The sequence below is a fragment of the Biomphalaria glabrata genome, chromosome 11 (genome assembly GCF_947242115.1).
Source record: "Biomphalaria glabrata chromosome 11, xgBioGlab47.1, whole genome shotgun sequence".
Taxonomy (NCBI): Eukaryota; Metazoa; Mollusca; class Gastropoda; family Planorbidae; genus Biomphalaria; species Biomphalaria glabrata.
Genome location: NC_074721.1, coordinates 38,620,960 through 38,637,471, shown reverse-complemented (window position 1 = coordinate 38,637,471; position 16,512 = coordinate 38,620,960). Strand labels below are relative to the sequence as shown.

The window sequence follows — 16,512 nt, the reverse complement described above, 5'->3', positions numbered from 1 at the left end:
CATTGAACAATTAATGATTATTAAGGGCTATTTTCAATTAACTCTCAAAATAATTTTAGTTAATCAAGGGAGACAACTATGAGTATAATTCCGTTAGTTATAAATCACCTTCCCTGAAATGCATAGATTAAAGAAAAAAATGTTTCTACTAATCATAAGTCTTATTACTTACTAGCAGTTATATTATTACAAAGCTGATGTCAACTCTTTCTGTCTGTTTAACTGGTAAAAGGTTGAAGTCTATTATGCTACCAACAGCCATTCTCGAATCTAGTTTAAACTTCACACAATTATTCATTGGCATTGGTAATTCATGAATGAATAATAGGAGAATAAGAAGACATTACTGGTAATTAATTATTTTGTTTGATACCAACAACGAAATTAATTCCTTTATTATTGACAAATACTGTTAAGTATATAGGGATGTGTCCCCTTAGATTCTTATGTGCGTTTATAGCCTTAAATTTCTGTTCTAGGATCAAGTTGAAACTTACAATTATTCGTTGTAACAACCATATAGCTATACTTATAAGTATCCAATCATTTTCATTAGATAAACTTTTTTTTTTTTTTAAAGTATTTAAATATTTTAGTTTTTTAAAGCTGATTGTAAAAAAACAAACAACAAACATCTAGTTAAATATAACACCCAAAAAGTACCGACACCGTATTATCGCAGAGTGAATGTTGTCAGAGAGCCATAAAGTAAACATTTACAATATACATTCCTTGGTGTTATTATGTTTATATTTATATCCTGGACTGTTCTTTATGTTTATAGATAATACGCAGAACGTCGCAACTCCCTATTGACTTAAAAAAAGTATTTATTGCCAAATACTATCTCTTTATATGAATGTAGAGATTCTAGAGAGCCAATCTTTTAGCGAAACACGCTAAATCTGGACGTTAAAATCTTCTTAAAAACTTAACTTATAATACAAACACTAGAAAAAAGGATTACTTTAAAAAAACAAAGCTTATCTAAAGGAAAGAACAGCTAATTACTGCCATTTATCTAAAAAATAGTAGGTTTTAGCTCCCTTTTAACTATATAAAACAAAATTATTTAATTAGTATTAATTGATTAACTAATTGGTTTATTTTGGATTGATTCGTATATTGTCATCGAATATGAAATATTTTGCAAATTTTCAACTTGACCCAAGAATAGAAGGTGGGAGAAAAAAAACGTGTCAAATCGTAATAAGGGGATTAAATCCATATATACATCCACATATCTCATTAAGTAGAATTTATTCCCCTTATTTCGTTATTAAACAAAATAAGTAATCACCTGTAATTAGCTAATTGGTTAATTTTTTTTTATATATTCAGCTTAATTGAATATTTGTGCAAAGTTTCAACTTGATCGGAGAATGGGAAATGAGAGAAAAAAGCATGTTCAAACTTTGTACCAGACTGAATGACACATGAGTTGATATAACCTTTGTAACAAGATAAGAATACAACAAAGTTGTCAGCCCTGAATTATCAATGATACACTAGGGTAAAAAAAAAAGAAATCTTTTTTTAACTAATTAAAACGATTAATTATCGACATAAGGCTTGTGTAATTAGCTGTACTTCAATTTGTATCTACTATTTTATAGACGAAGAGAAAAGTAACAGCTATTGCATCATTGAGTCATATATAAACCTATATGATTAGTCTTTTTTTTTAAACTGAGAAACAGTCCCCAACTGATGGTGAGGAGAAGATATGTAGAGAATGCCTTACCCATTTAGAGATTGATTCTTGAACCCTCATTTAGAACCAGACAAAAAAATCAAAGAATACATCCGGCTCTACAAAGAAAAAAGCTTATATTAAAAGTATCAATTAGTGTGGATCAATCAGGTAATTAAATTTGTAATAAGCCTTAGACTAAAGGTGACTAATTCAGCTTATACCACCACTTCAGTCAAGTACTATTTCTTTCCATTGTTTGAGATACCAAACAAAGTAATTTATTACCAATAGTTAATTAACTAATTGGTTAATTTAAAAAAAATTGATTCTTGCGTTGTCAGGTAAAAGAAATTATTGTCCAAAATTTCAGCTTGATTAGAGATTGGGTGTCGGAGAAAAAACGTGTACAAACTTTGGGCCAGACATACATACATACATACATACATACATACATACATATATACATACAGATAAAAATGAGTGACAGAGTGAGCTTTGTAAATAAATGTAAACCATAATAGTAATAATGTTGTTAGCGTATTGCTTTATTTATTATTTGTTATAATTTTCTTTTATTTGGCCAAATTCCTTTTTTTCAATTCTTCATTCAACTTCACAAAGATATTTTTGCCGATGACGTCGTTCAACACAGGAAATAACTTTCATAAACACTTCGTTCTTTATAGTTATCAAACTTAAACATTTTTCAATGACGTCATTTCGAGGTTCCCCATCGAGCCATTTCAAGATCTCTACAGCTTTTCCGCCACGCTGGAAAATCCACTTAGACTCTTTCTCTGCGTAGGTGCCCCCGACCAGTATGGGTTGGGTCAGGTTATAGGGCGTTAAATACTTTTCAATGGACCCGAGCTCGTCTGCGCTGTTGATTTCCGCCAGGTACCCGCCAAGGATGGCGCAGAAATTGGCGGCCTCCACACTTTTAACGCTACTCATGTGTCCGAGGTGATAGCGGTGCTGTTGGAATGTTAGAGGTTCCTCGTGGAACAGAAGATCCGTGACAGACGACTGGAGAGATTTGAGCTGGTGGAAGCTCTTCATCACATGCAGCGTTGAGCTGACGTTGAGTGAGACATGGCTGCCATTGGAGCTAACCAACCGGACAACGCAGCGGAAGTCGTAGTCGCGTTTCATCTCTTGCAAGCCAAACTCTACGGACATATAGGAAACGCCTTCATTTCCTATTCTGACGATAGGGGTGTGCACCTTCAGCCCAGTGGCTTCAAACGTTTTGCTTTGATTCGCGTCAAGGCTTGCGAGGATCTCATGAGACGCCCTGTATATTTCAATGGCCTTGACCTCTGTCACTGGTATCCCTTGACAAGGTAAGGTCAACACGCAGAACAGGAAGCCAGTTTCCGTGGTAGTGGTATTTCCGGTATATACACCAGCGTTGAAGTCCACACATCCATCTAATAGAATAAAATCAGAGAACAAAAAACTGTATGAAACTAGCAAATAAAAAAAAAAAATCCTAAAGCTTTAATTTAAACAATAGCCAAATGGACCTCATTCACCAATCGTAAACAAGCAACATTTAGTCCCGTGATAATATTGATAAAACAACGAAAAACAAAACTGTCACGTGATAGCCTTTGTGTATAACGTAATTTGTAAAGAAGAGATAGGGAATCACGTGGCTAAATGTTGTTTGTTTACGATTGGTGAATGAGGTCCATTTCCCAAACTGTGTTCCTTGAGGCCTGAATAGGTGCTTCACTAACTACAGGAATAGTTAATTAGTAGGCCCACGTGTGAATTAATTATTAGGATAATGCGGAAAATATAATACAATTTATTTTTATTTGTTCTCGGTAACAGAAATTTGTTTATAACATCACTATGAACTTTACGGAAGCGCGGTGGCTGAGCGGTAAATCCTTTGGCTTCCGATCTGGAGGTTCTCGGTTCGAATCCTGGTGAACAAAAATATGTATGTTCACTAGCAGCATCTAACTGACAGGACAAGAAATGTCAACAAGCAACATCTCAGTTAAAAAGAAAAGAAAAAAATGTCATCTAGCGATATCTTGGGGACAAAACACCAAATGCCATCTAGCAGTCTCTCGGGGACGAATCAAAACAAATGCAATGTACCAGCTAATCAGTGACAAAACAACAAATGTCATCTAGCAGCCTGTTAGGACAAGTTCAAACCAAATGCCAACTAGCACTCTCTTGGTGACGAAGTAAAAAATGCCACCTGGTAGCTTCTTAGTTACAAAACAACAAATGTCATCTAGCGGCCTCTTGGTTACAAAACAACAAATGCCATTTAGTGACAAAATCAAAACAAATACCATCTAGCGGCCTCTTAGAGGCAAAATCAAAACAAATATCATCTAGAGGCCTCTTAGTGACACCATCAAAACAAATGCTATCTAGAGGCCCCTTGGTGACACAAAAGATGTCATCCAGAGGCCTCTTGTTGACACAAAGAGTGCCATCCAGAGTCCTCTTAGTGACACAAAGAATGCCATCCAGAGGCCTCTTAGTAACACAAAAAATGCCATCTAGAGGCCTCTTAGTGACACAAAGAATGACATCCAGAGGCCTCTTAGTAACACAAAGAATGCCATCCAGAGGCCTCTTGGTGACACAAAGAATGCCATCCAGAGGCCTCTTGGTGACACAAAGAATGCCATCCAGTGGCCTCTTGGTGACACAAAAGAATGTCATCCAGAGGCCTCTTGTTGACACAAAGAATGCCATCTAGAGGCCTCTTAGTGACACAAAGAATGCCATCCAGAGGACTCTTGTTGACACAAAGAATGCCATCTAGAGGCCTCTTGGTGACACAAAGAATGCCATCCAGAGGCCTCTTGGTGACACAAAGAATGCCATCCAGAGGCCTCTTAGTGACACAAAGAATGACATCCAGAGGCCTCTTGGTGACACAAAGAATGCCATCCAGAGGCCTCTTGGTGACACAAAGAATGCCATCCAGCGGCCTCTTAGTGACACAAAGAATGACATCCAGAGGCCTCTTAGTGACACAAAAAATGCCATCCAGAGGCCTCTTAGTGACACAAAAAATGTCATTTAGAGGCCTCTTAGTGACACAAAAAAATGTCATCATGCTGACCCACTATGAAACTAATATGTGCATAAGGAAAAGAAACAAAAAACACAAACGAACAAAAAAAACCAAAAACAACATAAAACGTCTTAACAGCACACCGGGCGAGTATTAACAAACTTTTGATTCTATCCCATCATGCGAAAGTCTAGTGCAGGACCCGATTCTGTCACAAAGATAAAACGATAACAGATCAACATACCATCAGCTTCAACAGGCTCAACTAAAATAAAAAACATCCAGAATTCAATCAACATAAACATCAACATGGCTGTAGCTAGAAGACGTATTGTCACTTCATTAGCTGTCTGCTGACCTTGACCTTGTGCAGGGGATTTCTTCGTTAGTGGTCGAGCCAAGGTTTCTATAATTGTGAATACCGACACCTTTAGCAGACATCATTAAAACTTTTATCTTCACTTTATTTTGTACTAGTTTTGGGTGGTTCACTGAAAACGCTGTCAGATAAATCCATCACTGTGACAGAGCCGGTCTTAGGTAATTGGAAGCCCCCCAAAATGAAATAGAAAAATGAAAAGACAGCAAAAAAAAAATGCAATGAAGTCAAACCTTCCTGCTTGTATATCTAAATCAACAAATAAAGTAAATTCAAACAACGCAATTACTGTTACGTTCTGTATAAGGCATAATGAATCACAATAGAGACTCAAAGCGAGGCTAGCAGACGAATCTTAGAACTCTGCTATTTTTAACATTTGATCCAAGTTTCGCAATTGTTTTCTCTAAACACATTTTTTAGTCCAGTTTGAGGCCCCCACCAAACGGAGGCCCTACGCTGCTGCCTAGCTTACCTATGCCTAAGGCCGGATCTAAAGTGGAAGTCGCAATTCGTCTAAAGTCTAAACCATCTTCTCTTTACAATACCTCTATTCAAGTCAGAACTTCATGGAACTTGACTGAATAAAAAAAAAACTGGATGGGTGGAACCCTGCCAAGTATCTCAAAACGGCACTAACTATATTTCTATAAATTAAACAGTTGATGTAAATCGCTGTAAAAAGAATTACTAGCTCGTTGGCTACGCTACACTGAAAAAAACTCTAGTTTGACCATTATAGTTTTTCAAAGTAAAAAAAAAAAAATTGGCGAGAGAATCAGGTCTAGATCTAGATCCAACATTGTTTTTTAAACGACTATCGCGTTCTTCAAAGGACTATTGCGTTCGGGAATTTTCTAATGTAAGGCATTATTAATTAAAGAGTTTAATAAATTAATGTCTTCTAAGTCTATTATAAAAGGCCAATCATTGGAATATTATAAAGTGTAGTAACCAGGATTCTTTCTATGGGGAAAAAGGGGGAGGGGAAAGGATAAAAAATGTTCCTTTCTTTTTAATTAATTAGCTATTAAAAGAAAAACAAGATGTATATTGGAGGCGTTGGGGAGTTAATCCGTCTAAAGCATTTACACTTTTCTAAGAGATTTGAGAACTGCAACCAATTAGAACAAGACAAACAAACATTATTATAATTATTATTATTATTATAGCTTTTATATAGTGCTTAATGCTTATAGCATGCACAGAGCGCTTTTGGTCCAATCTCATTTGTGGACCAGTGGGGGGGGGGGGGGGGGAGGGGGTATCTAGGAGTTGGTTTTCCGTGCTGCCTTTAGGCGCTCAGTAAACACAACTCTGCCCGAGTCGGGTGTCGAACCTCGACCAATTCTAAGTGGCCAAGCCAAGCCAAACTCAAGCGCACTTGGCCTCTCGACCACGCTTCCTATTATAAATAGTTTTATATGATATCTGGTGAAGTTGAGACCCTGTGGGTGTACCGTGTACATGACCAAACCGGCAAGTCTAGCTGGACTATGCAGTGCTTACCTTTTGTCAGGAGGGGGGGGGGCTCAGCACGGGGGTCTATGAGTATCCATGGTCAAGGTTTTCCCCACACTCTTTTCTGAAGGTGTTACATCGCCTTCGCTGTCCTATAAATGACGACCCATGCACCGGTGCACTGCAGGCACGCGTATGTTTGGATCATCACCTCCATCGATTCATAAGAAAGCTAATTTGTCCCCTAGGTAGCAGAGGATTCCAAAATATGATTGAAATTATTATTTCTACATTGTTGTTATTAGATGAATTTGTAGAAAATTTGTTTATACACATGACAGTTTTATGTAACTAGCTTACAGGTTACATTTCTTTTTAAAAAAATGGTTTCTGTTATTTAACAAAAAAAAAAAGAGCTACGTATAAAACAATTTACATTTGGTAATTAACTCCCTTGTTCTTAAAATACCTCAACCTTTGCATTCAATATTCAGTAAATCGAAAGGATTTCAGTATTTTCGAAAATTAAAATGATAATGTTAAGTGTATCCCTCTCTGTTGTATATAGGAGACAGAGATTGAATAATTTTTTGTGTTGCTTTTAAAAATAGAAAATATTCCGGGTTCGAATCCTGGTAAGGACTGGGATTTTTAGAATATAGTACTATGTCTCCAATTTGTTTATTGTTTACTTTAAGTACTTTTGTTTTTGGTGGTTTATTTTGAGGCCTACTCTTTTTCCTACTTCGCTTAAAGTTGTGACCTTTTCTTGCATATCCTGTAGTCTGTGTGATAATAGGGCTATGTCATCAGCGAATTCCAGATCTTCCAGCTTTTGTGTGAGAGTCCATTGGATTCCTTTCCCTGCGTTAGAGTAGGCTTCTTTTGTGACCCAATCCAATACTAGAAGGAACAGGAGTGGTGAAAGAAGACATCCCTGTTTGACTCCTGTTGTGACTGGAAACTCCTCTGACAGCTCGCCACAGTGGGTTACTTGGCAGGTGAAACCATCATAAAGGTTCTTGATTATGGATATTATTTTATTGGATATTATTTTATTGGGAATTTTATTGAGGAGATTGCCATTCGACACATTGTTCTACAATTATTCTGAGTGGTGCTATTTGGTCAGCACAAGATCTTCCTTTTCTGAATCCGGCCTGTTCTTCCCTTAGGTCTTTATTCTGTTTAGTAGGATTCTGCTGAAAATCTTGCTTGGTACTGACAACAAAGTGATGCCTCGCCATTTCTCACATTGTGATAGATCTCCACTCTTTGGTATTTTTATTAGCAAGCCCTTTTTCCACTCACCTGGAGGTGTTTCTGTTAACCAAATTTTGTTGAATAGTTTGTGCATTTGGTCAACTATTTCACTTCCTCCTTCTTTTAGGACTTCGGGTGGTATGTTGTCAATACCAGCAGCTTTACCTGTCTTCATTTGTTTGAGTGCATTCCTTATTTCTTCTTTTGTTATTTCTTCCATGTTGTTGTCTAGTGTTGGTCCTGCATTTAGATCTGGTGGATTTCGTGGTTTAGGTCTATTGAGCACTTCTTGAAAATATTCTTTCCATCTTTCAAGTTGTTCATTTATTGAAGAAAGTAGTCTTCCGTATTAGTCTCGGGCTGGAGTACTGCTAGAGCCAGTATTGGTACTGAGAAGCTCGGTGATTTTGTACAGTTGTTTTATAAAATCTAAAGGTTTACTGAAATTTAAATGTTAAAAATTGTTTGTGTAATTCATTAAGGGATACTTACAAAGAAGATTCCACACGGCTTATCAAAATGTAATATAATTCTACTATAGATAAATTATCGGTGTTATCTATATTATAAAGTAGAATGTGTGGAGTATGTATGTATGTATGTATGTATGTATGTTACTTATAGACATCAAAACCGCTTGACCAATCTTGATAAAACTAGGCAGGAATGTTCCTTGGGTACCAACTTAGACCTTAGTGAATGTATTGTAGCCCTAAAACAAATGTAAGACCCTCAAAAAAAATAAAGTTGTCCGACTCTATTACAGCTATAGTATTTTATGGATCTAGGCCATGTCTACAATGTTGACATAAGAAAAGATAGAAAGGATTTAGACCTAGATCTAATTTTAAGAAATACACTTTGCGCAGATAGTTTTTTACTTTGACACATGAAAATACAAAAGAAGATCCATTGATTTCATTATATAATAAAATTAATCTTCAATTTTGTGTTTCAAAAGCATTTTTTACATTAATTAGTTCCTTATATCTGTGATTACAGATTTCCTGACGAACATTCTTTCATTAGACAATACCGTAATGAATCGCGTACTAAAAATTAATTCGTTTAATTGTTTACTTTATAATCCCATCCCTAGATCTAAAACTCTAATTCAACTCTAAGATGATAAAACTTCTTTTCGCAAAGATAGTTTTATGCTTTAACACATAAACATACTAATTATTGTCCATTCATTTGATATTTTAATCAAATTAACATTCAAATTTGTTTTCTAAAGCATTTTTAATACATTCGTTCGCTGTTCGCTAAAGCTGCGTAGCCGTGTTGAGATAGACCTATAATCATTCATGAAAAAAAGTTCACGCATGCGCAGCACAGAACTCTAGATTAGTGTAGATTTAGATCTACGTCTACCTCAAGATCTACTTTATACTTTATACACATGAACAAAATTTAGTCTATTCATCTCAAATTTTAATCAAATATATGTAGGCCTACAAGCAAATGTTTTAATTTGAAAAAAAATGGATTTAATTAAGCCTATTAGCTATTTTGATTTGATAGCTTCATTCACACTATTTTTACATTGACACATTCGCTTTACTTATTACATTATTATTTCGTTTAATTGTTTACAAAACACTCTCAGTGACTATATAGACAGTAATGCGCAAATAGAGACCCGCGGGTCGCGGGTAACATATGTCTAGTGATATATAAAGTTTAAAGTTCTACTTCAAAAGTATGTCATATTGCTATTGTTGGATTATTCCCCTTTGAATACAGTCAAATGAAGTTGATGGGCTTTACGTTATTTATTTTTAGTTATCAAGATTAAAGGGAGAAAACAATTTACAAACCAAATATCAACTCACTTTTACGTCTGTTTGTATGGGTGGAAAAAAATAAGATAAATCTCAAATAATGAGAAACATTGCAATAACACCATAAGGGGATTCAAGTGAAGATTGGTGCCGGTAGTAATCTCGTTTAACGCCGTGCAGTATTGAGCGCTGCCAGACTGGTGTGGGCTGAAGAAGTATCCAGCTTACTGCATAAGAATTCATTATTAATAAGGTCTGTTTAAACGTAATATTCTTACTTGCATAACCTGTTTATGATTCTTTAAATATAATATAAAGAATATGCAATCATTATTTCTTTTTAATGCGTCGTGTGCGTTGCTGTCAATGTAATCTATTCAGTACTGAATAAAAAATTGTGTTGATAGTTCTGGAGTAGAGGGAATTGTATTATTTTTCTGTCTTTAGGGGGTTCATTGGTTATGTAGTATGTCTTTGATATTAAATAATATTTCTAGGTTAATCACTTTTCAATTGTTTATGATTTAATACTTGTGAATTATGATAACTTACAAATAAAAAAATAATTTAAAAAAAAGCCCACAAAAGAGGCAAGATGGCCCATAAAAGATGCACATAAAGCCCAAAAAAGAGGCAAAGAAAAGAGGCCTAAGGCCCAAGGATTCCTATGATGATAAAGCTAAAACTAAATAGCGCAAATTCTGAGGTTTCCTTTTAAAAAAAAAAATTGTGTTGATTGTTCTGGAGTAGAGGATACTTGTATCATTTTTCTGTCTTTAGGGGGTTCATTGGTTAGGTAGTATGTCTTTGATATTAAATAACATTTCTATTACTATTACTATATTTCTAGGTTAATCACTTTAAAAAAAAAAAAAAAAAAAGAATAAAAAAAATAAGATAGCCAGCCTGTCACACATGAGATGAAATGCACAGTGGGTTCTAGATCTACAGTTATTTGTCGAGAGCAGCGCTTCCCAAACAGAGTCCCGCAGACCCCTAATGTTTCGCCAGGCCTGTAATGGTGTTCCAGCACAAACCACTGGAATAATTAATTAGTAGGCCGCCATCTCGCTTAAACAAAAAAATGATCAAAATGTTCCGCTAAATGCTTAGAACGTGCAAAGTGTTCCGTTAAGGAAAAAGTTTGGGAACCACTGGTCTAGAGTGTTGTGTTGTGTTGTTTCGGCCTCTCCGTTTTTCTTCTTCTAGCCAGCTTTTTTTTTCTCCTGAGCTTTGAGCTTTTTATCTCTCTGTAAAATATGCGGCTTCGAAGGACGTGGTCGGCATTCTTTGGTAACACCTCACGGACCCAAATTTCACATGAACCAATTTTCATCATCCGGAACATTTGTTGTCTCATTCCGTTGTGTCTGTACGGAGGTGAAACAAATATCAGTTGATCCAAGTTTTCATATTGCTTTCTTTCATTTTATTCCCCTAAAAATCGTCAATGATTCTTAAAAGCGACTTTCGCGAATTCAACAATGTCTTATATTTCTAGCTTTTATATAGCGCTACTTTCATGCTTATAGCATGCTCAGAGCATTTGTGGACCAGTTGGGGGGGGGGTATCTAGGAGTTGGTTTTCCGTGCTGCCTTAAGGCGCTCAGTAAACACAACTCTGCCCGAGTCGGGTGTCGAAGTAGGTAGTTCAAGCGCACTTAGTCTCTCGACCACGCTTCCCATGTCTTGTGAGTAGAGATAGTTCATTGCTTATATTTGAATGTTTTATGAAGAGAAAGAGAAAACGACTAAATTGCTATACTATCCTTAGATCTTCAATGTGTTTCATTCGCGTCACGTGATAATGGACGCCAGAGTGCACACGTCTAACATATTAGATCTATTCCAGGGGTTCTCAACCTGTGGGTCGCGACCCTCTTGGGGGTCGATTGACCATTTGCCAGGGGTCGCCTAAGACTATCGAAAATATGGATTATTATTGCCTACTCTTATATTGCTGTATGTGTGTGTCGGCTGGGGGGGGGGGGTCGCGGCAGGGTGGGGGATTATAAAAAGGGGTCGCCGAGCTTAAAAGGTTGAGAACCGCTGATCTATTCTGTCTCGGACATGTTGGAGTACATTCAGAAGTCGGTTTGTTGAAAACAGCTTCAAGCATACTCCTAACTCCTATAGAATAAATATTGAATGCAATGAATTTCAAATAAAAAATGGTGCCCGAATTTTTTTTTTTTTTTGGCATTTATTTTTGAGGTAAGGGGCGTGGTGGCCAAGTAGTAAGGCGTTTAGCTTTCGAACCGTGTGGTCGTGGGTTCGAATCTCAGTGAAGACCGGGATTTATAGTTTCGGGAGTCTCAGGACGCTCCTGAGTTCACCCAACTCTGATGGTCATCTGACAATAGTTGGGGAACGTAAAGAGGTTGGCCGTTGTGCTAGTCACATGATTTCCTGGTTAATCGTTTGCCATAGTAATTGAGGAGCTTGACATCATCTGTACTATAGATCGCAGGGTCTGAATGTCTACGATAGGGGTACTTACTTTTACTTTAATGCTTTTGTGGTGATGTATGACATTCATTTGACCCTGTAAATGACAGGTTGAATGGTGTAAGGTTGCAGAATTCGAATGTCCTGTAATACTGAGTTCTTGCTTCCTGAGGTACTCTTGACACGTGACAAGACAAATACTATAAACTGACCTAAGTCCGTTTCAGCAGACAAACATGAAGTTTATTTTACTATAATAATAATAATACACTGCACTCCTTGTTAGTGCTACAAGTCAAGAAATAATAAACAATCCTATCCGCATAACAGCGGTATCAAAAGTATCCAATATATGTTAGTTACAAATCACGTCCGCATCTCAGCGGGTAACACTTTATTGTTTATTTTACAAAAAGGTACTTCACAGAAATCACACTATTTATCAAAATTTTACTTTTAACAAACTATAACTAAAAGTCAATGTTTTAAAATATTCCTTTGTTCTTTAAGAATATCTAAAAGAGAGAAGAAATTATTTTTAAATTGTAACTCAAAAAGAAAAATAAAGTCTATCCAACTTTTTCGTGACTTAGATCTAATATATCTGTGATGCCCAGCCTAATTCGACCTGCGGGCCTTTTAATTTCCGACACTCGTGTCGCGGGCCACATGACCGAAAACTGAAACTATTTTATAAAAAAAAAAACCGTGGATCTAGCACTTAGATTAATTAGCGAGATGTTTGAAGTTTGTCTTCTTGTCTACCCTTCGGAAAAATGGCTTCAATTCTCTACTTACAATATGAGCAGCATTATATCTAGCTTAACCACCGACTCATTTTCTTATCATCTCTTTTTGGCAACTATTCAATCCTTCAATCTCTAGGCGTAGTTTAACAATATTTTATTCGCGGCTCAAATTAAGAATGCTGCCATATATTTTTTTTTAAACAACCATACTTTCTTTACATATCAAATACATTGGCTTATTATCATGCGCCACAACAAAGTAAAGATCCGTACACTTTTCCTGTTAGATTATACATCTAGTCCCATTTCAGAAACACAAGGTCATGGTACCAATCCATCAGAGAAAAAGTTAGGGTAACGTAGGTTAAAATAACTTTATCTACCTTTTTGGAGAGGGGATTTTCTACATTTTGTGCCATCGTTTCGCCGGGCCGGATGGAACCATTTCGCGAGCCGGATCTGGTATTTTGGGCATCACTGTAATATATTAAGCAGAAAATAAGGCGTATGTATTATTATTATAGCTTTTATATAGCGCTACTTTCATGCTTTCATGGTCCAATCTCATTTAGGCGCTCAGTAAACACAACTCTGCCCGAGTCGGGTGTCGAACCTCGAGCCCCCTTCTGGGTAGCCAAGCCAAGCCAAGTTCAAGCGCACTTGGCCTCTCGACCACGCTTCCCATGTATGTATGTATACATTTAAATTGTTTGACCAATCTTGATAAAACTTGGCATAAACGTTTCTTAGATCATGGCGGAGTTCATGTTTAATATCCCTGCCACAGCCTTAAAAATAAAAAAAAACAACAACAATTGTATCTCAATTTTAATTTTTTAACAAATCGGTTAAATCTGTTTTCACAGTAATTTATATTGATATTACCCGCGGCCTGCGGGTTCTAGTTTGTGTTTACTAATCTAGTGGATTGGATTTAGATGAATGTTAAACTTAGCTAATGATCCTTTCAAGTTTTTCTCTTTCGCTACGAAAATAAAATTAGTTTTGAGAAACTGGGTTTACCCGATGCCGATACATTCATATCTATTAAAAACGAAAGGAGGGATAGATGAATAGGATATAAAGTACAATTAAAACGGGTTTACCCGATTTGTTAAATGAATGGTATTATAAAGTAAGTCAGGACGTTCTGAATTCTCAGATATATGGAACGAATTTATGTAAAAATGCTTTTGAAACACAAATTTGAAGGTTAATTTGATTAAATAATGAAATCAATAGACTATATATTGTTCTTTCATGTGTCAAAGTAAAAAACTGCGCAAAGTTTAGTTCTTAAAATTAGATCTACATCTAAATCCTTTCGATCTTTTCTCATGTCAACATTGTAAACATAGCCTAGATCCATATAATACTATAGCTTTAGTAGAGTCGGTCAACTTTTTGTGTGAGAAAAAAAAAAAACTTTGTACAATGTTTGTACCAGATAGACGACGGAGTAGTTCTACAACTGTGGTCCAAAAATCACATATCACCTCAAAAGAAATTTTGAAAATTGGGAATTTTTAAGAACTTTGACCGTGTTGAAACTCTAATTGTAATTTATTTTTAAATCTATGGTATTGAGTGACCTCCCGTTTTGGGGATTACGAAAACTAGGAAGAAAATAGAACATTCTCTGAAAATAGGCTGAAAATGACCAAAAAAAAAACAACTTTAAATGGAGCAAAGCTTCCCAATTTGAGGATACTCTTTCTCGTCTATAATTTATGTTTGAGCCTTAAATTTCTAAGAGAATATCTTGTTACGTCATAAATGGATAGTTCTTGTCAAATACTTTAAGTACAATTAACCTTTGTAATCCGACATCCAAACGGTACCATCTCCGTTGGACTATCAGGAATCCCTGAATAACATGACTTTTGCCCCCTTATCAGTAAGGGGAATTCAAAATGTGATCAAGCAACTATTTACAAATCCCCTTTATATAAACAATTAAAGTAGAAATATATATATGTCAATTTTCAATGTTTTTTTTTAAGGTGTTGATATATAAATAAATAAATATATAAATAATTACCATAATAATAATAATAACTAAAAATTTCAATAAATAAATGTTGTTGTTTTTTTGAAAGTTAATTAATTTATTTTTTACTTTTTGTCCACTTTATTTTCCAAAAAAATAAAAAAAAAAACGAATTTTATGGTATCACAACAACAAATGTGAAAACTTTGTTCAGAAATTGTTCATAGTTCTTGCGTTCATTTGCTTGTCCTATTTTCCCACTCTAGACGCATGAAACTCCGAATACAACACACATGGGCTTACATCTCACACGAAATGCCTGATCTCCGAAGTTTTGAAGGTCAATGTCTTTATTTAATAGTAAAGTCCAACAGTCCTGGGACACATACACACACGGAAGTTTTTATGGATGGTGTGTTGTCAGTACTCAGTCATTCTGAAACTGTGTGGGAGGCTTGTGTATACAATATTGTAGTCGCAGATATAGGAGCATTAGCGAGTAGTCAAAAAATATATTTTAATTATAGTAGAATCCAAAGGAATTAGCCCCATGCGAAAATATGTATATTTTAACAATGTTTTGTGTATGTTCAGTTTGCAAAGTTTGCATATAAACAGCTAGGGGAACTTGACGATGCTTTTGGATTAGCTTGATATGCATCTCGATACACCCAAATCGTTAACACGAATGCTCTTCCTAGATTTCTCCTCGGCTTTCAACACTATACAGCCACATCTAGTGATCCACAAACTGAGTAATATAAACGTCAGCCCTTACGTACAAACATGGGCTCAAAACAACACAAAAGTGTCATTTCGAGTATAATGTTCTGAGGTTCCACAAGGTTGTGTGTGCTTTATCCGGCATTTGCACAATCTTTACACTAATGATCTAAGTCGCCTCAATGACTCTGATTTATTAAATTCGCTGATGATACTGCCATCGTCGCTCATATATCAGGAAAAGTAACTCAATATACGCTAAATAGAAGAGTTTACAAACTGGTGCACTCATAACTTTTTAGAACTGAATATCACAAAAAGTAAATAATTCAAAATATATTTCAGAAGGAACAAACAACTGACAGATGAACTGCAGAAAAACAATATACCGATACAACAAGGCAACTCACACGAATATCTGGGTATTATTGTGAACAACAAGGTTTTGTGGAAAGACCATTATGAAATCCTGGCAACGAAAGTTGTTGAACGGCTACTTTTCCTTTACAAATTTAATAACTTCAAACGACTTAAGAAGATCTTGAATAATTTTTGCAGTGCGACAATGTAAAATCTATTGGCTAATTAAGCAATTTTTCTTATAATTTTACAATTCTAGCCAAATTTAAATTTATTTATTTAATTTCATAAATTATAAGGGTCAATCTAGAGTTTTCCCTGTGATGCCAACAACTATCATAGTTCTAGGAAAATGTCGTTAGAGCTGTTTTTGAGATCAGTGTCCACACACCCAAGGTTTTAGGTTTTTGAAGTTTCCACGAAGTTACGAATTGAATAGAGGCATCGCAATGAAATGAAAATGAGAATTTTATGATATACTAAATGTTTCATCAAAAGTACTTTTTTTAAAGTTCAAGTTGTCTTTTTTTCTCAGTCCTCCTAATTTACAGGCTATTTCCCTTATACTATATCAGACAAAATAATTAATTGCCATTAATTG

The 16,512-nt window shown here is 35.6% G+C and overlaps 1 protein-coding gene across 1 annotated transcript; it reads right to left on the bottom strand.

The window, feature by feature from the left end:
• Window positions 1-2,220: 2,220 nt before the first annotated feature.
• Window positions 2,221-5,129, bottom strand: LOC106068711 (uncharacterized). Its single transcript, XM_013228164.2, has 2 exons — window positions 4,996-5,129; window positions 2,221-3,126 (listed from the first exon to the last, which is right to left on the bottom strand). The coding sequence occupies exons 1-2, from the start codon at window positions 5,060-5,062 to the stop codon at window positions 2,300-2,302; spliced, it is 894 nt and encodes a 297-aa protein (XP_013083618.2). The 5' UTR covers window positions 5,063-5,129; the 3' UTR covers window positions 2,221-2,299.
• Between the last annotated feature and the right edge of the window lie 11,383 nt (window positions 5,130-16,512).

What these genes read in the sequence shown, in the direction of transcription:
- LOC106068711 (XM_013228164.2), bottom strand. Translation starts at nt 5,062, where the DNA reads ATGTTGATGTTTATGTTGATTGAATTCTGGATGTTTTTTATTTTAGTT. An exon ending in TGAGCCTGTTGAAGCTGATG is followed by an intron (nt 3,127 to 4,995) that starts GTATGTTGATCT and finishes TTATTCTATTAG; the next exon opens with ATGGATGTGTGGACTTCAAC.